Source organism: Trichechus manatus, unplaced genomic scaffold (assembly GCF_000243295.1).
Source record: "Trichechus manatus latirostris isolate Lorelei unplaced genomic scaffold, TriManLat1.0 scaffold00091, whole genome shotgun sequence".
Taxonomy (NCBI): domain Eukaryota; kingdom Metazoa; phylum Chordata; class Mammalia; order Sirenia; family Trichechidae; genus Trichechus; species Trichechus manatus.
Genome location: NW_004444027.1, coordinates 5,384,252 through 5,406,105, shown reverse-complemented (window position 1 = coordinate 5,406,105; position 21,854 = coordinate 5,384,252). Strand labels below are relative to the sequence as shown.

The following is a 21,854-nucleotide window of genomic DNA, read 5'->3' as shown; positions in this document are numbered from 1 at the left end:
TATCTAATGTTGCAACAACACAACAACAACCAAAGTATATGTGTGTGGTTACATATGTATGTATATATGCATATATGAGTATAGGTATATATGCGTGTGCATACATATACATCCATATGTATATATATAATAAACCACATAGCGGCACAGTTACGGATACTTCTTAGACATAACCAAATACCTCGTGAGATTGGTTTTCTAGGTTTAAAGGCTTAGCACCATAGTCTCATGGGACAACTTGGTCAACTGATGTAATATAGTTTATAAAGTTTATGTTCTACATCCTGTTTGATGAGTAGCGTCTGGGGTCTTAAAAGCTTGCAAGCAGCCATCTAAGATACAACTATCAGTCTCTACTCATCCAGAGCAAAAGAGAAAGAAGGAAACCGAAGACTCAGAAAAGAAACTAGTCAACAGGGCTAACAGTCTACACAAACCACAGCCTCATCTACTCTGAGACCAAAAGAACAAGATGGTGCTTGGTTGCCACTAACAACCATACTGATCAGGTCCACAATAGATGGATCCTGATAGAACGGGAGAAAAACATGGGAGATAACTTAAAATTCTTAAAAAGTCCACACTTACTGGACCAGTCGAGATTAGAGGACTCCCTGAGACTATCACCCGGAGATACTCTTTAAAAACCTTAAACCAAAACTATCCCCTGAGGTTACCTTTGAGGTAAATAACAGATCAGCTCATAAAATAAAGAGTATCAACCATGAGTACCGCACAACTTTAAAAAATCATCTATATGAGACTAAAGGTTTAACAATTACTCTAAAGCAAAGATGGAAGGGAAAAGGGACAGGGAAACTAGATTACTGAAAACAGGTCACCTGGACGGAATTAATGAGAATGCTAGAACATTGTGAAAAATGTAGCCCACGTCACTGAACAATTTGTGTAGTAACTGTTAAATGGGAACCTAATTTTCTGTGTAAACTTTCACCAAAAACACAATAAAATATTATTTAAAAAATATTTTTTAAAAAATCAAATAACAATAACAACAGCAGCAGCAACATTAATAATAAATAGAAGAAAAAGAAGAATAGCAGCTAACATTTAAGCACTTATTATGAACTAGGCACTCATCCAGGTATTTACATGTACAATCCTAAAAACCCTTGGAGGTAGATTCTTATTATTATCTGCATTTTACATAAGAGGAAACTTACGTAAAGCAGAGAGATACGAAGTAGTTTGTCCAAGGTTAGAAAGCTTGTAAATAATGAAACTAAGATATAAAGTCAAGATTCCTGCTCTAGAAGTTGTAGTGTAATAACTATGTTATTGTTATTATATCATTCTCTAATCCTTTCTGTACATTGGAAGTATTTCATAAAAAACATTTTTAACCTATGACCCAAAAGAAATATGGAAACTGTGTGGTGTAGTGGTTAAGAGTTATGGCTGCTAACCAAAAGGTGAGCAGTTCAAATCCACCAGGCGCTCCTTGGAAACCCTAAGGGGCAGTTCTCTACTCTGTCCTATAGGGTAGCCATAAGTTGGAATCGACTCGACAGCGGTAAGTTTGTTTTTTTTTTGGTTTTATAAAGAAATAAATGTATATTTTTCTGTGTAGTTCAAACTGGTTCTAAAGATGCTAAAAGAAATCTAAGAATGTCCTGAAGATAGCATCCCAACTAATCTAATTTACTAATTTACATGCTTAAAATTTCATGTTTTTTAGATGACTCCTTCAGAGTCAAACATTATCTTTTCAATATTCCTTAGATAATATATAATTGGAATCTAGATAGCATGTATGGGGACACATATATAATTCAACCATCTGTTTTCTCTGTCATTAAAGACAAAATTCTATACTTAGTTTCAGGTCTAAAAACTCATATTAAGAGTTTTTAGTAAGCAATTCTGGTGAGAAATTTAATAGAATTTCAATTACTTATTTTCCTCCAGTCTCTTAATTATAAGTTGGTTTAATTTTTAAAAATCAGTAGCTAATATTTATACAATTATAAAAATATTTTGTATAGGAGTGTGTACACCACAAAGTAAAAGAAGAGGAACTGGCATTCTCAGTCATCAAACATTTATGAGCATTGACTACATGCTAACCACATACTCCTTGTTCCCCAGTACCACGGTTATCATTTCCTAAAAATGTCCCTTCTTCTCAATCTATACACCCACATTCTCAATCCTCTCATCTACTAACCTACAGAATATGTATTCAAAAAATACGAAAAAGAAGGTTCTTGCCTTCAAAGAGCTCATTGTCTAATAGGGGAATCAGACAAGTAAACAAAAGTTTTATCTATAATACATAAGTACTATAATAAAGATACTTAAACGGTATTAGAGAAACAAAGATTGAGGGAGAGGAAAGGGTAGCTGGTGTACTTTGAGACACTTGGAGAATAGGAAACCTGGAACATGATGAATGGTAGACACCAAGTTGAGACTACTCTTCCAACAAAATTTGTTTTGAAAGGAAGGAGAGAGGGTAACAGCTAGGGGTGTAGGTTCTACAGGTTTTAACATGAGAGAGATAAATGCTTAGCATCAACTCCTCTAAACTATTTTTCTTGACTCCACTCCTCTGTTAGTTCTAAATTCCAGTTGGTCATTTACTGACTGTGAGCAAGTCAACTAATATATCTAAGCCTCAAATGAGATAGATGTATAGGAACTCTAAAACACAGAGAGAACCTGAATAAATTATCTTTAAAGTTTTTTTAATGATCTTTCAACTCAAAAAGAAATCACAAAAAATATTCAATATTCAAAGAAGAAAAACCAAGCTCAATTAGAGATCAACTAGTTTGTACAATTCCATTCTGTTACGTTTGCAAAACTGTTAAAACAATTAACAATTCTTATTCCGGCCATGAGTAAAATTTGTACAAAAAGACAGAGTCCTTTTATTAGAGCTGATAAAGTGCTTCCTCCCCTCAAACCTGCAGACTTCTAAAGAACCAACTATAATAAACAACTGTTTTGTGATAACAGCAGTAAAATGTTTAAAAGCCCATTGCTTAGACTTGTAAAAGTCATATTCTAATGTTTACAGGAACATGCATTTTACACACTTACTACAATATATTTTTTCATTTTCTTCCCTTTAAAATTTTAAAGTACATGTTGAAGATACATGAAAAGTTTTTTGTTTTTAAAAAAAAAAAAAAAGCTAAGATTAGCTCTTAATAGTAATATTTTCTCTTTCACTATTACACATTCTGAAATTTATAATAAGGTTTTCCCTTACCTGATATGGACATGGAATGTGATATTCTCTGCAGCGTTCTTGTATCCATGTTGTTTCCCAAATGCCACGGTAAGCTTGCTCATAAAAGTAGCATCCAATTACAACCAAGAGTGGTACAAGATAAAGAATGCTGAAAACACCAATCCGGATCATAAACTTCACCAATTTATCTTGGTTTTCCTTTTCTAATGGAATCTCGATTCGAACTCTGTTTAGAGATATAATGCCGGCTAAGAGGAGAGAAACCCCAACTACCACATATAGGCAGAGGGGAGCAAGAACAAAATATCTCAATGCATCAACATCGTAGAGGCCAACAAAACACACGCCACTAATATTGTCACCTTCAATTTTATTCATCGCTAAAAGGATGATAGTTAGAGTTCCAGGTATGCCCCACGCACTGGCGTGAAATAGCAATGCTTTCTTCTCAATAGCTTCACTGCCCCACTTTGGCACAGCTGCCAAGAACCATGTGATGGTAAGAATTACCCACCAAACGCTGCCAGCCATAGTAAAGAAATAGAGTACCATAAAAAGCATGGTACAGGCTTTATTATGAGATCCTTGTGTCACTGTGGAAGCCTTATACTGTGCAGGGCTAGATGCATTGCAGGCTACTCGGTCCTCAAGTAAAAACCCAATGAAGAAAATTAATGATACCATCATGTAGCAGACTGCATAAAATATAATAGGTCTTTCAGGATAGCGGAATCTTGTAACATCAATTAAAAAAGTTAAAAAAGTGAACAATGTGGCAGAGAGGCAAATGATTGAAATCAATCCTATGAAATATCGAGCAAATGAAAGTTCTTCTCCCCTAAAGTACATATTTGGACAAGGAGGTGAACAATCACGCACGTGCAAAAAAGAATAACCAAGATCAGGATCAATTTTCAACTCTCGGGGACACCAAAAGCCATAGTCCCTCTGCACTGCCACTGGGGCTCCTTCCGTAGGATCTCCAGCTAAATGCAGATCCACAAGTCGAGGATACGGCTCATCACAATCTGGAAACCTAAAAAAATACAAGACGAGAACCATTTTTAATCATTAGGACATTACTGTCACCTAACAATTTGGATTTCCAATTTATCACCAATGACCTTATTTATCCTTATGTCATTGGAATGCAATGAAAATAAGTAGGAATAAAGTAGATGGTGATATTTTGTTTGTGAGCCATATAACTAGATCTTCCATAGCTGACAAAAAACGATACGGTTTTATACTTATTTTTGTTTTGGCTTCAAAAACAGTGCCCATTGCCATCAAGTCAATTCTGACTCATAGCAACCCTATAGGACAAAGTAGAACTGCCCCATAGGGTTTCCAAGGCTGTAAATCTTTACAGAAGCAGACTGCCTGCCACATCTTTCTCCCATGGAGTGCTTGGTGGGTTCAAACTTTCAACCTTTTTGGTTAGCAGTTGTCATGGATTGAATTGTGTCCCTCAAAAATATCTGTCAACTTGGCTGGGTCATGATTCCCAGTATTGTATGATTGTGTACCATTTTGTAATCTAATGTGATTTCCTTATGTGTTGTAAACTATCACTATGATGAGGTTATACTGATGAGGTCTACAAATGTCTTAAGCCAATCTCTTTTGAGATATAAAAGAGAGAAGCAAGCAGAGACACATGGGAACCTCATACCACCAAGAAAGCAGTGCCAGGAGCAGAGCGCATCCTTTGGACCTGAGGTTCTTGCACAGAGAAACTCCCAGACCAAGGGAAGATTGATGACATGGACCCTCCTCCAGAGCTAACGGAGAAAGCATTCCCCTGGAGCTGACGCCCTGAATCTGGACTTGTAGCCTACTGGACTGTGAGAGAAAAAACTCTCTTTGTAAAAGCCCTCCACTTGTGGTATTTCTGTTAGAGCAGCACCGGATGACTAAGACAGTAGCCAAGTACTTAACCACTGCACCACCAGGACTCTCTATTAAAATTGCCAAGCATACCCGGAACCCATTGCCATCAAGTCAATTCCGACTCATAGTGACTCTATACAACAGAGTAGACCTGCCTCATAGGGTTTCCAAGGAGTGGCTGGTGGATTTGAACTGCAGACCTTTTGGTTGGCAGCTGTAACTCTTAATCACTCTGCCACCAGGGCTCCAATACGTAACAGTACATATATAGTATTTATTTAGGATATACAGTTTAGAGTAAGATTTCAAAATATAAAAATACATGGGTATGATTCTACAGCTCATTTTTTAATCTTTAATTTCATCTAACTTCTAACAAAAGAATAGTAAGCAGAAAGTTACTTTCTTCTAACTTTAAATACAGCGTAGTCATGAATTTACTCGACTCAAATAGAACCTATTTAATCACTTAATCATAAGAGTTAAAAATATTCCCATAATTGTATGGCCCAAGGTACTCTGAATCATATTAGCATTAAAAATCCTTGCATATGAAGGAAAGAGGCCCCAAACAGCTAAAGAAATACTGAAGAAGAAAAACAAAGTAGGAGGCCTCACACTTCCTGATGTCAAAACTTACTATAGAGCCACAGTAATCAAAATAGCCTGGTACTGGTTCAGTGACAGACATACAGACCAATGGAATAGAATTGAGAACCCAGAAGTAAATCCATCCATCTACAGGCAGCTGATCTTTGAAAAGGTCGAAGTCCATTCAATGGGGAAGAAACTGTCTCTTCAACAAATGGTGCTGGCAAAACTAGATATTCATTTGCAGAAAAATGAAACAGGACCCAAACCTCACAACATACAAAAAAACTAACTGAAAAGGGATCAAAGACCTAAAACTATAACATTCGTGGAAGATAACAGAGACAAAACTGGAGGACCTAATCTTTAGCACAAACAGTCTATCAAACATAACAAAAAATGCAAAAACAATAAAAGGTAAATTAGATAACTGGGACCTCCTAAAACTTAAATACTTATGCTCATTGAAAGACTTTACCAAAAGAGTAAAAAGAGAACCTACAGACTGGGGAAAAAATCTTTGGCAATGACATATCCGGTAACGGTCCAATTTCGAAAATAAACAGAGAACTTCAACAACTGAACAAGACAAACAATCCAATCAAAACATGGGCAAAGGACATGAACAGATACTTCACCAAAGAGGACATTCAGGTAGCTAACGAACACATCAAAAGATGCTTGCAATCATTAAACATTAAAACCAAACCCACTACCATCGAGCTGATTCCAACTCATAGTGAACCTATAGGACAGAGCAGAACTGCCCCATAGGGTTTTCAAGGCTGTAAATCTTTTACGGAAGCAGACTGCCACATCCTTCTCCCATGGAGCAGTGGGTGAGTCCAAATCGCTGACCTTTGTTTAGCATCTGAAGACTTTAACTACTGCGCACCAGGGCTCCTTCATTAGCCATTACAGAAATAAAATCAAAACTACAATAAGAAATCATCTCACCCCTGCAAAAATGGCAAGTATCAAAAAAGAAAACAACAAATGCTGGCGAGGTTGTAGGGAGACAGAAACTCTTATACACTGCTGGTGGGATTGTAAAATGGTACGACCACTAGGGAAAACAGTACGGCACTTCCTCAAAAAGCTAGAAATAGAAACATCTTATGATCCAGCAATCCCACTCTTAGGTACATATGCTAGAGATACAAGAGCAGTGACACACAAATAGACATACGTACACTGCAGGATTATTCACAATAGCAAAAAGATGGAAGCAACCTAAGTACCCATCAACAGACGAATGGACAAGCAAAGTGTGGTACATACATACAATGGAATACTATGCAACTATAAAGAATAATGAGGAGTCTGTGAAACATAACATGGATGAATCTGGAGGACATTACGCTGAGTAAAATAAGTCAAAAACAAAAGGACGAATATTGTATGGTCTCACTTTTATAAAAAGTCAAGAATAGGTATACACACAGAAAGCAATGTTCTTTGACAGTTACCAGGGATTTGATAGTAGACACTGGTTAATTTTGGTGATGGAAAAGGCAATACCTACTATGGGTGCAGTCTGCACAACTTGGCCAAGGGAAATGAAGACACTACGAAGTATGCAAAAATAAGGGACTATTTCAGTAAATGCTATAACATATACAATTTTGCAACAACAGTAATAACAAGCAAAAATGTGTGGCTACATAGGTAGATATGTATGCATATATGTGTATAGGAAGGCTTATGTGAGTATACGCGCATGCATGTATAGGTGTAGCTATAGGCATATGTATATACGTGTTTGTGTGTGCTGCATATATATTCATGTATACAATGAAGTACAAAGGGGGCACAGTTATGGAGACTTCCTAGACATATCCAAATAACTCGCAGGATTGGTTTATTGGGTTAAAAGGTTTAGGACCATAGTCTTGCAGGACAACTGAGTCAACTGATATAATATAGTTCATAAAAGATAATGTTTTATATCCTAGTTTGGTGAGTAGTGTCTGGGGTCTTAAAAAGCTTGCAAGTGGCCATCTAAGACACAGCTATTGGTCTCTACTCGTCTGGAGCAAAAGAGAATGAAGGAAACAAAAGACTCAAAGAAGAAACTAGTCAACAGGACTAACAGTCCACAAGAACCATGGTCTCTTCTAGCCTGAGATCAGAAGAACTAGATGGTGCCTGGTTACCACTACCGACCTTTCTAACCAGGGATACGATAGAAGGTCCCAGGTAGAATAAGAGAAAAACGTAGAACAAAATTCAAGTTTCCAAAACAGGATAGACTTACTGGACTGATAGAGAACAGAGGAACCTCTAAGACTACTGCCCTAAGATACCCTTTGGACTTGGAACTGAAGCCAATCCTGTAGGTCACCTTCCAGCCAAATAGTAGATTGGCTAAAGAGAACTACAAAAAGGAAATTAGGAAAGCAGTACTATTTATTTATAATAGCCCCTAAAAAATAAAATACTTAGGAATAAATCTAAACAGGGATGTAAAAGTCCTATACAAAAAAAAAACTACAAAACTCTACAGCAAGAAACCAAAAGAGACCTACATAAATGTTAAAACATATCATGCTCATGCATAGGTAAACTCAACATTGTGAAAATGTCAATTTTACCCAAAGCAATCTACAAATCTCAATGCAATCCCGATCCAAATACCAACAGTATTTTTTAATGAGATGGAAAAGTTAATCATTAACTTTATATGGAAAGGAAAGAGGCCCCGGATAAGTAAAGCACTAATGAAGAAGAAGAATAAAGTAGGAGGACTTGCACTACCTGACCTCACAACCTACTATACAGCTACAGTAGTCAAAATAGCCTGGTGTTGGTACAACAACAGATACACTGACCAATGGAACAAAATCGAGAACCTAGATGTAAATCCATCCATCTACGGTCACCTGATCTTCAACAAAGGCCCAAAGTTCATTAAATGGGGAAAAGACAGTCTTTTTAACAAATGGTGATGGCAAAACTGGACGTCCCTCTGTAAAAAAATCAAACAGGACCAGTACCTCACACCATACACAAAAACTAATTCAAAATGGATCAAAGACCTAAATATAAAACTGAAATCTATAAAGATTTATGTAGAAGAAAAAAGAGGGTCAATGCTAGAGGCCCTAATACACGGCATAAATAGGATACAAACTATAACAATACACAAACATCAGAAGATAAGCTAGATAACAGGGATAGAAAAAGTAAACACTCACGCTCATCAAAAGGACTTCACCAAAGGAGTAAAAAGAGAACCTACAGACTGGGAAAAAAATTTTGGCTATGAAAAATCTGACAAAGGTCTAATCTCTAAAATCTTTAGGAAACTCCAACACCTCTGCAACAAAAAGACAAATAATCCCATTAAAAAATGGGCAAAGGATATGAACAAACACTTCACCAAACAAGACATTCAGGTGGCTAACAGACACATGAGGAAATGCTTGCGATCATTAGCCCTTAGAGAAATGCAACACAAAATTACAATGAGATATCATCTCACCCCGACATTACTGGCACTAATCATAAAAAAGAAATAAATGTTGGAGAGGCTGTGGGGAGATTGGAACTCTTATGCCCTGCTGGTGGGAATGTAAAATGGTACAACCATTTTGGAAAACGATATGGCACTTCCTTAAAAAGCTAGAAATAGAAATACCATGTGATCCAGCAATCCCACTTCTAGGAATATATCCTAGAGAAATAAAAGCCGTCACACAAATAGCCATGTGCACATCCATGTTCATTTCAGCATTATTCACAATAGCAAAAAGATGGAAACAACCTAAGAGCCCATCAATAGCGGAATGGATAAACAAACCAGGGTACATACACACAATGGAATACTACACAACAATGAAGAACAATGATGAATCTGAGAAACACCTCACAACATGGATGAATCTGAAGGGCATTATGCTGAGCGAAATAAGTCAATCACAAAAGGACAAATACTGTATGAGATCACTATTATAAAAACTCATGAAAAAGTTTACACACAGAAACAATCTTTGATGGTTACTGGGGGCTGGGTAGGGAAAAACACTAACTACACAACAGATAAGCAGAAACTCTGGTGAAGGGTAAGAAAGTACACAATACTGAGGAAGTCAGCACAACTTGACCAAGACAAGGTCATGGAAGCTTTATAGACACATCCAAACACCCTGAGGGACCAAATCACTGGGCTGAGGGCTGGGTACCATGGTCTCGGGACATCTAGCTCATTTGGCATAACATAGTTTATGAAGAAAATGTTCTACATTCTACTTTGGTGAGTAGCATCTAGGGTCTTAAAAGCTTGTTGAGTGGCCATCTAAGATACTCCACTGGTCCCACCTCATCTGGAGCAAGGGAGAATGGAGAAAACCAAAGACACAAGGTCCAAATGACTAATGGACCACAACTACCACATCCTCCACCAGATTGAGTCCAGCACAACTAGATGGTGCCTGGCTACCTCCAAAGACTGCTCTGACAGGGATCACAGTAGAGGACAGAGTAGAAGAAAAATGTACAAAAAAATTCTAACTCACAAAAAAAGATCAGACATACTGGTCTGACAGAGACTGGAGAAAACTCCAAGGCTATGGCCCCAGATACGCTTTTAACTCAATACTGAAGTCACTCTCACTCCTGAGGTTCATCCTTCAGCCAAAGATTAGACAGGCCCATAAAACAAAACGAGACTATTTGGGAACACCAGCCCAGGGGCAAGGACGAGTGGCAGGAGGGGACAGAAAAGCTGGTAAGGGGGAACCCAAGGTTGAGAAGGGGACAGTATGGCAAGTCGTGGGGTTGGCAACCAATGTCACAAAACAATATGTGTATTAATTGTTTAATGAGAATCTAATTTGCTCTGTAAACCTTCATCTAATGTACAATTAAAAAAAAAAATTTACAGCTTAGGAAACCCTAAGAGGCAGTTCTACTCTGCCCTATAGGGTCACTATGAGTCTGAATAGGCTCAACGGCACACAACAACAACAACAAAATAAATAATAGATTGTCTTTTAAAATAAACAATATCACCCGTGAGTAATGTGCTCCCTTAAACAATCAACTGTACGAGACCAAACGATCCACATTTACCCAAAAGCAAACATGAGAAGGCAAGGAGGGGCAGGGAAGCTTTATCAATGGAAACAGAACAAACAGAATGGGAATAATGAAAATGCTGACACATTGTGAAAACTGTAACCAATGTCACAGAACAATCTGTATAAACATTCTTAAATGGAAACCTAATTTGCTGTGTAAACTTTCACCTAAAACACAATACAATATTAAAAAAAAAAAAAAATCCTTTCAAGTGGCTCGGTTTTTTGGATCTTTTCTTCCCATCTCATATTCATTCTCCACTTATCCTATTGGTTAATTAAAGGCCCTCCAGATGTCTAACATCAAGTAGGTCTTGCTACCATCCTTGATTTTTCTCTAACTCATTGCATTCTCTAATTCTGTTATTCTCAAACTTTGGTGTATGTAAGAAAAACTTGGGGATGTTTTTATAATGCAGATTCCTGGTCTCCACTGCCACAAATCATATTTAATATGTCTGTGGTTAGGGCCCAGAAATCTATTTTGATGAGGTTCCAGAGGGAGTCAATCCAGAGACACTTGAGAAAGCATCATAGCCTCAGGACAAAGAAAAAGGGTTGTGTTATAGACTATACTTATGTGACTAAGGACACTATTTTCATAATTTCCTTCATCTTCGATTTTCCTGCCTGTATCAGGTATAAACCTTCAATCTCCCACTAACTAGATGTTTACTGGTTAGTTTTCATCAAACAGCTTCCAAGAAACTACAACTGACATTAAGATTGCCAAATGCACGCATAACTTTATGCTATAACCCTGATTAATATATTTAAATCTTTTATTTTCTAATACAAACTATTTTCTTCACAGGGCTTAGAATTGTAAAGCTGAACTACAGAAACTTGTTGTATTCAAGTATTCATTGGAACCATGCAAGGGTTAAAGATTAAAAAAGAAAAAGAACAAAACAGGATCTCTATTCTTAAGTCTAGAAGGAGTCACAAACTTGTAAACACAACGCAAAATACAGCATTGTGATAACCAAGGCAATCAAAATCTATTTAAGGTATAAAAATGATAAAGAGAAGGATTAATTATTTCAGGGGAAAGGGTTAGTAAAGACTTCATAGAGTAAGTCCCTAAATACAGGATTCTGAATCAGCATTTACCAGGTAAACAAGGCATTCAAGTGAGCAAATGCAAGCAAAGGCACTGAAGTTTGAACAGAGGGTGTTTAGTATTGTTGGAACATAAAGTGTGCAGGACTTGCAACAGGACTGAGGTTGGAGAGGTAAGCATGTTGCAGAAACATGCATACATATGTGTGCATACATATGTGTATGTATGTATATATGCACGCATGCATTACGTATATAGAAGCTCTGGCAGCACATTGGTTAAGTACTAGGCTGCTAACTTAAAGGCTGGCATTTCATAACCCACCAGCTACTCCACAGGAGAAAGACGTGGCAGTCTGCTTCTGTAAAGATTTACAGCCTTGGCAACCCTATGCGGCAGTTCTACTCTGTCCTATGGGATCGCTATGAATCGAATTCGACTCGACAGCCATGGGCTTGGGTTTTTTTTACACGTATGTACTTTTTTTTATATGTATGTGTGTATGTATATATATTAAAAAAAAACACTGATGTAAAATTTAAAACCATGTAAAATAATACTATTATTTTCTATGGATATATTTGTATATCTAACTGCCAACTCAACATATACACCTCGATATTTAATAGGCATCTCAATCTTTAGCTCTTACAAAACCAAATTCTTGATTTCCACTCCTTAGATTTTCTCACCCCCATAGCTGGTAATTCCATTCTTCCAGTGGCTCAGGTCAAAAACCTTGCAGTCATCCTTGACACCTCTTCTCTCTCATACATACCTCACAAACAACCTACCAGCAATTCCTATCCCTCTACTTTGTAATATATCCATAATCTAAAATTCTCACTTTCTCCACTGCTGCTGCCTAGTCTGAATCACCAGTACCTCTTCCCTAGACTTCTGCAATGGCATCCCAATTTATCTCCCTGTTTCCACACAGCAGCCAGAGATATCCTCTGCTCATGATGAGGTCTCTCTTCTGTTCAAAACTCTTTAATGGCTTCCAGTCTCACTCAGAGTCAAATCCAAATTCCCTACTAGAGCTACAAAACCCTATGTGATCTACATACTCCTCCCGGACCTCCCCCATTACCTTTCTGATCTTATTTCCTCCCATTCTCTCACTTACTTGGCCCAGCCTCATTGGTCTCCTTGTTGTTCTTAACTATACCAAGCACGCTTCCACTTCAAAGTTTGCACTGCTCTGTTTCCTCTTCCTGGACTGTTCTTCCCCAGATATCTGTATAGTTTGTTCTCTCAATTCATTCAGGTCCCTAGTCTAATGCCTTGTTATTAGAAAGGCCTTCCCTGATGACCCTACATAAAGTAGAGTCAATTCCTCCCAATATTGTATCACTATCACTTAACCTTGCTCTTTCTTAGCATTCATCACCAACTGACATGATTTGTTATCACCTATCACTAGAATTTGAGCTTTATAAGAACAGGGATTTTTGTTCACCGCTCATCTTCAACATTCAAGATAGTGACCAGCACACATAGAAGACATTTAATTAATATTTGTTAAATTAATGAGCGCTGAATGACTATGTTTATATAACCCTAACCCAAGTAATCAGACAGAGGACTAGGAGCAGTGTGGAAATCAGACTTGAAATGGATGAAAATGGAGGCAAGGCTATCAGTTGGGCTGGAACTAAAGCCAGCCAAGGCAGTGAGAATGAGGCAGATTTGAAATTAATTAGATAAAAGCAAAATGATTTATAACTGATTGGATGAATTGGATGTGGCGGCTGAGGCTGATGAAGGAGGAATAAAAGGTAACTTCCAGAGATTAAAAAAATGAGCGAAAGAAATGAGATAAATTTTAGATGTGTTGAAATTGAGGTATCTGAGACAAATTCAGGTTAGGATTTCCAATGGCTGCTAGATATGCAGATTTGGAGCTTAACAGGGAGAGGTCAGGGCTACAGGTTTAGGTTTGAGAGTTACTGGTGCATGAATAATAGTTAAACTCAGTAAGATGAGATTATCCAGGGAAACCATGTAGAATCAGCAGAGAACAGGAACCAAATTCTGGGAAGCACCGATATTCAAGGGGCAGGAAAAGGAAGAGGATCCAAGAAAGAAAATTGAGAAATGTTGGTCTGAAATGTAGCAGATCATAGTAGTTCACACATAATGGTCTAAATGATTTTTAGGAAACGAGGACAGGCTGACGTTGAGAGTGACATATACATTTGAAATGAGTGATACAGATTTGGCATACTGCTGAGGGGAATGAACAGAAACTTTCCTGACCAAGGACGAGTAGCGACAATGAGCTAATAGAACAGCTATGACTTAAATCACTAAATATACAACATAATTAATTTGTAAGAAATTGGCTGGATTGATCTAGAGTTGGAGTTTCACCAGTGGAAGGAATGAGTTGAAATTGCTAGCAAAAGTGTATTTCAAGTGATGAACCACAAAGTCTAATCTAAATAAAGAAATAAATTAGATCAGGAAGGTGCCCTTATGGGGGAAAAAAAAAAAGAAAATCAAAAGTCTGGGGATGTCCATGAAGTTGAAGAACAGGTACAGTAGGAACAAGAGTATGTGAGATGTGGAAGAATGAAAGGTTATTACAAAAGACTATTTTACCAGAATCCCAGGCAATAGCAAGGACATAAAATAGGTATAATCCTATCCAAACACATAAATAGATTATAACGAAATTTATACACTTGTATACAAGTTGTTAAAATAAAAAGATTAGTAAACAATGGAAGTTAGATGCAAAAAACATGAAAGAGAGCCCTTGCCAGGCAATTTACAACTGTTGTTACAAGTATCAAGAAATTTACAGACTTTCAAAGAAGGGACTATAGCCAGGTGTTTGGGAAAGTGGATGAATAGTTAGATGAGGCTACATAAGAGAACAAATCAAATAGTTGGGAAATAGAGTCAACAAATAAGAGAAAGTAAAATGTCAGTGATATTAATAAGAAACTAATTAATGCACGTTTTATTTTTTAAGTTCCTCCACATGTCAAATGAGAGTAACAACACCTGCTTTCTCTACCTCCAAGAGCTATTGTGAGATAACAAAAAAAAAAAAAAATTACTTTAAAAAATGTAGAAGAAAAGAATGTTTAGTGTAGTATAGCTTGTAACAGCAAAAACCTGGAAATAACCTAAGTGACCATCAGTAGGAGATGGCTAAATAACTAAAGACTATTATATAAATGGCTACTATATAGCAATTAAAAGGAATGAGCCAGACCTACAGATACAAACATATACATACATACACACACACACACACACACACACACACACACAGACTCATACACACACACAAACACATACACACACAGAGACAGAATAAAAAAAACATGGGAATGATTAACAACAAATTCAGAATAATGATTACCTCACCTCTGAGGGGGAAAGAAGGGCATGAGATCAAGATGGGTTCCAAAGAACCTTCAACTCTATCTGTATTGTTTACTTCTCAAAAAAATCTGAAGCAAATATTGCAAAATATTAAGACTGGACAAAGCTAGATAATAACAAGTACATAGGTATTCATCTTATTATTCTTTATCCTTAAAAGATTTCAGAATACAAAAAGTACATTATTATATAAAAAATACAGTATATCTTTGCTAATAATAATAATGTTCTCTCATGCAAACCTATAAGACTGTCCAGTAAATTAATCTTCAAACCTTTAGGAAATGCTTGCAGTCTATGTAGTAGAAGTCATTTGAAACACATCTGATGTTTTCTAGATCTGGTATGATAACGAATGACAGAAAAACAGAATTGACATAACTTTCAGTCATTAACATATGTGATCATAAAGGTATTTAAGCCCCCTACAATGATGACATTACTAACACAGTGATTTTCTTCTATGTGTTTTTCTGTATTTTCCAATTTTTCATAAATGGCATTACTTTTTTAACCAGGAAAAAAAAACCTTTAAAAAGAGAAAAATCAACTGAATGTCTTGATTATATATTTCTTAATTTTTTAAAAAATTTCTTTACAGAAACTCTTTTTCTTTCTAACTCTTTCATTTAGTACTTCTAAATTCCTAAGGCACTGATCAACTCTGAAGCTGATACTGCCGTTCAAAACTGATGACTAATGTGTGCGCTCTTCCGAATGTAGACTTCAAAAATAATTTCTGGAAAACTGATGACATAGAAGAAAACAAGTAATTTTAAACATATTGCAACATAAGAAACGATCCATGAAAATCTGTGATTTTCGTACCTACTACATTCCATATCTTCAGGCCAAGGAACACCAAACATTTCCATGAGTTTCGAACACTCGCTGTAGGCCCGCTGACACAGCCTACGACAAGGAAGTGTGACACGTCCGTATTCCATACAAATAGGTGCATAGAGTGCACAAAGAAATGGCCGGAAATCCCGAGAGCAATCCAGATTCACCATAGGGTGGAATGGCTAGGAAAAAGTTAAAATTAAAAAATTAGATAAAGAACTATATACAAGTTAAAGCTATGTATATTACAATATTAAGTTTTTCCATTTAAAAAATTTTTCAAGGTTATTTTTAAAATTCTAAATGGGAGTTGTGTTTTTTTAAAAACAAAACTCTCCTAGCCTTACTCCTGAAGATTTCAGGAGTTTGAACCTGAATGAACCAGTCTGAAGCCCTGGAAGATATTGATTCAATAAGTTTGAGTGGATTCCAGAATCTATATGTATATTTTAATTGCTACAGGTTGATACTATTGAAGTGGCAAGGCTGAGAACCACTAATATACAAGACGATCCATTTTTATATAGGAAGAAAAAGCAAAACACATGTACCAAAATGTTCAAAAGACTGAGTACTGCTTGGTGGTGGGATTATAAGACATTTTAATTTTCTTTTATGTATTTTAATTTCTATGGTTTCTTCAATTAACATGTATCAGTAGTAGAGGGAGGTCTAACAGTAAAAGGAGGAAAGAGAGGGAGAAGGGGAGGAAGAGAGATAGTTATACATAGTAGTTCAGTTGGCCCTTTGTATTCACGGGTTCTGCATCAACAGATCCAACCAACGGCAGATGGAAAATATTCAGGAAAAAAAAAAAAGCTCCAAAATGCAAAACTTGAATTTGCCGCTCGGCGAACACTATGCTGAATTCATGCAAATAAACTGATGTGTAGGCATACACCTGCTGTAGCCTCGCGCCATCTCATGAATCCTCAGTCTCTCTCCAGCACTCAGTGTTTGAGCATTGTTTGCATTGCGGCTCATTGGTTCGCCGCTTGTGTTGTGCACACCCACTGTTTCTGTGAAAAAATGGCTCCTAAAAAGTAATGAAGTGGTCAAAGGCTAAGTGGGAGGGGATTGAGGAGAGCAAGAGGAAGGAGATTCAGGCTAGTAAGGGATGGCTGGCTAGCTCTGTAAAGCACTACAGCCTCAAGAACTTCAAGATCATGGGAGAATCAGCAACTGATGTCAAGGCAGCATCAGTGCTCCCAGAAGAGCTCAAGAAACTCACAGAAGAGAAAGGCTACCTTCCAGAGCAAGTCTTCAATTGTGATGAAACAACTATTCACAAAGCTTTTACATTCTATTAGGTATTATAAGTAATCTAGAGATGATTTAAAGTATGCAGGAGGATGTGCATAGGTTATATGTAAATACTATGTCATTTTATATAAAGGATTTGAGCATCCTTGCATTTTGGTATTGGGTCCTAGAACCAATCCCGTGTGGATACCGAGGGACGACTTGTAGTTGTTTTGGGGACAAGAGGAGAGGAAGGGATCTCTGATCTTTGTCTCATGTTTTCCTGTTCTTTTTACATTTTTAAAACCTTTTTAAACAGAGTTCTTTAAACTCTGAAATCATATGATATAAAGAGCTCGCACCGTAAGCTGATAATAAGTAAACAAACAAAAAATAGTAGTCCCAAACTTAAAACCATACTAAAATAATCATTACAACCACAGGAATAGATCAAATACCCCCAGAAATGTGCAACTGGGCTTTTAACTACCAAATATTTTTTCCACTTCTTTATATAGTTTCAGAGTCATTGCTGATTTTGAACTGATAATGGATATTTTCACCTTCAGGCCTTTCTACTGAGTAAGAATCAATCTGCTCATTTCTACAGTGATGTATAATGCTTTCCAGAAGTCTCTACAGATAATGCAAAGACTACCAGATGCAGTCAGAAAATCAGAAATCACTTTAAAAAACTGAGGTCAAAGAAGTTAACTGTAAAATGGATGTGATGACCTATATGTAACAATAAATTGTACGTGATGATAAACTACATGTGATGATAAACTGTATGTGACTATTACTTACAAGAATGATGAGTAGACTGTGGTAAACCAATGCTTTCACCAAGAACAACATAAAAAGACAGAAGAAAATGTTTTAAAATATCTATTTGTGGCTATTGGAGAACTGAAGCAAAAGAACTAGAGGAACCAAGATCCTAGAGAGTGGAGAAGCACGGAGAAGGAACTGATAACTGCAGCCACTTTTTCTAGAAGGCATCTATTAAATCTGGGTACAAGGCTGAGAACCCAAGCTTTGTCTAGACTGGTGCTAAAGAATCACAGCACCAGTGGAGCTTTTTGGTGGTCTTACAAAGCTGTAAATACAAAATTGGAAATTAAAGGAAAACGATCTAGGTGAAAAGGGCGGTACCAAGAGCTGAGTTTGACACAAAGCCAGTTTTCCCTTTAAGATAATTGAAAATTCTGAAGCTATACAGGTAAGAAGGCTAAGAAGCTATCCAGAAAGCCTCTGAAAAGCAGAGTGGAGATTCTGGCAGTCTTATCAGGCCAAAAGGAGCCTTGGTAGTGCAGCGATTAAAGCACTCAGCTGCTAACCAAAAGGTAGGCAGTTTGAACCCACCAGCCGCTACGCGGGAGGAAGATATGGCAGTCCGCCTCCTTAAAGATTTACAGCCTTGGAAACCCTATGGGACAGTTCTACTCTATCCTACAGGGTCACTATGAGTCAGAATCAACTAGATGGCAGTGGGTTTGGGTTTTTGGATCAGGCCAAGGAGATACAGATTAGAGTTCAGGCCCTGCCAGGCGGACTGAACATATAAGACTCTCATCTGGAAGCCCTGCATGACTACACCTTAGTAAAAAAGAAACCAAACCTGTTGCCACTGAGTCAGTTCCAACTCATAGTGACCCTATAGGACATAGCAGAACTGCCCCATAGAATTTCCAAAGAACAGCTGGTAAATTCGAACTGCTGACCTTTTGGTTACTAGCCAAGCTCTTAACCGCTGTGCCACAGCAGCAGAGACAAATCAGAGAGAGACAGAGAGTTACCAAAACTGTCACCCAGCCTCAACTCAGTTCAGTCCCAGACTGAATTAAGATGTTATTCCCCTATTTATCTGCCAAGCAAAAGAAAGGGTAAACTTTTTCTAGAGTAGTATAACATCATCTGGAACCTCATTAATATTTTAGAATGTCTGGTACTCAACAAAAAATTAATGGGCATTCCAAGAGACAGGACTATATGACTGAAAACCAAGGGTGGAAAAAAAAAAAAACCAATGTTTTAGTGATCCAGATACTGAAGTTAACAGATGAGACTGTATGTAACTATGACTAATATGTTCAATAAGATAAAATAAAAGATAAAGAATCTCACCCGAAAATTGGAATCTACTAGAACAGGAATCAAATGGAAATTCTGTAACTAGAATATATGATTACTGAAATTAAGAACAAGTTGGACATAGGAGAATACAGGACTGGCATAATGGAAAACAAGGCAATAGAAAATATCAAACAGACGCTTACTAACAAAAAGTAAAAAAAAAAAAAATACAAAAAAAAGGAGCATAATAGACATGTAAAATATATGCAAAGGTCTAACATATGCATACATGGAATTTCAAAAGGGGAGGAGAGAGAGAATGGGGCAGCAGAAATATATAAAAAGATGATGGCTAAGAATTTTCCAAAACTGGCTAAAATAACAACCTGCACATTCAAGAAGTTCTGCAAACCCCAAGAAGGATAAATACAAAGAAAACCACACTTTGGCACATCGTATTCAAATTGTTGACAATCAAATAAATATTTTAAAAGTTGTGAGAGGAAAAAGGACACATTGCCTTTGGGAGAGCAATAGTAACACTTAGAGTTGACTTCAGAAAACAATGGAATGACTTCTTTGAAGAGCTGAGAGAACATAACTGCCAACCTAGAATTCCACACCCAGTGAAAATATCCTTCTCAGATGAAGACAAAGTAAAGATATTTTCAGAATCATAAAAACTGAGAAAATAAGTCACCAGCAAACCTGTATTAAAAGGAATGATTAGACAGTTCTTCAGACAGAAGAAAAATGATTAAAAAAAAAAAAAAACTCAAAAAGAATTAAGAGCAACAGAAAGGGCGGCTATGCGAGTAAATATAATTACATTTTCTGTACCAACAAAAATAATAACAGTAGTGTCTTAAAATACATACAAATTTAATATGCATAATAATAAAATGGAAAACATGGGAGGGAGTCAGTGGAACACTACTGCAGAGTGGTTCAAGTAATTACTTTTATTAGAATATTGGAAGTCAAAGGTATGTGTCATAATTTCAAGGGTAACCACTAAAAGAATGTACAACTATCAAGGTAACAGAGAGAAAAGCAGAATAATCCAAAAGATGGAATGAGAGGAAAGAAAAATATGTAAAATATTTTGGACAAACTGAAATCAAATAAGATGGTAGACAGAAACATCACATGGTAGATTACTAATGACTTTAAATGAAATGGAAAAAACTCTAAGTAAAAGACTAAGACTGTTGGAGTCGGTAAAAATAAAAACAGGAAAAAAAAAAACCCTTTATGCTGTTTACAAAAGACACACTTTCAATATAAGAACACAGATAGGCTGAAAGTAAAAGGAAGGAAGAAAGATAAACCATGTAAGTACTAACCAAAAGAAACTTAGTGTGGTATACTAACTTCAGAAATAATAGACTTTACGGCAAGAAGTATTCCTAGAGGTAAAGAAGATCATTTCATAAATATAAAAGAGTCAATTTACCAAAAGGCAAATACAAATTCATATGCACCAAATAACACAGCTTCAAATTATTTTAAGCAATTGACAGAACTAAAAGAAGATATAACAAATCCACAATCAGGACAAGAGACTGATAGACCTCTTTCAATAAATGACAGAAGAGTCAGACAAAAATTCATTAAGAATATAGAAAATCTAAAAAACCCATTACAAACTTGACCTAAATGACATATATAATCATGATACCCATCAATGAATGAACCCTATTTAAAAGGCACATTGAATCTTTATTAAAAACTGGCCATATTCTAGGAGCTAAATTAGCCTGAGCAAACTTCAAAGTACTGAAATCATTCAGAGACTGTTCTAAGACCAAAATGGAATTAAAGTAGAATTACAAGAAAACCTAGAAAATATCCAATCATTTGGAAATAAGGCAACAAACTCCCAAATACCCTATGATCAGTGAAAAAAAAAAAAAACACAATTAAAATTTAAATTCAATATGTACATATATTGAATTAAACATTAAGGATGATAAAATATCAAAACTTATATACAAATGTTCACAGCAACACTATTCACAATAGTCAAAAGGTGGTAACAACCCAAAAGTCTATCAGACAAAATGTGGTATATCCGTACAATGGAATTTTATTCACCCATAAAAAGGAATAAAGTATTGATACATGGATGAACCTTGAAAGCATTACGCTATGTGAAAGAAGCCAGACAGAAAAGATCACATATTGTGTAATTCTATTTATAGGAAATAGCCATAACAGGCAAATTCACAGAGACCAAAAAAAAAAAAAAAAAAGATTAGTGGTTTCCAGGGGAAAGAAGGAATGAGGAGTGACTGCTTACTGGGCATAGGGCTTCCTTTTGGGGTGATGAAAAAGTTCTGGAACTAAATAATGATGATAGTTGCACAACATTATGAATGTACTTAATGACAATGAATTGTACACTTTACAATGGTTAAAATGGTAAATTTTATATTATTTA

At 36.4% G+C, this 21,854-nt stretch overlaps 1 protein-coding gene across 1 annotated transcript in view; it reads right to left on the bottom strand.

Moving 5' to 3' along the window:
* Positions 1-21,854, bottom strand: part of FZD3 (frizzled class receptor 3) — a 153,472-nt gene that overhangs the window by 75,312 nt on the left and 56,306 nt on the right. Inside the window, exons 3-4 of the mRNA XM_004382189.2 lie at positions 16,079-16,275; positions 3,239-4,256 (exon numbers count right to left, since the gene is read on the bottom strand). Coding sequence (XP_004382246.1) covers positions 3,239-4,256; positions 16,079-16,275 — 1,215 coding nt within the window. The remainder of the gene's footprint in view (positions 1-3,238; positions 4,257-16,078; positions 16,276-21,854) is intronic.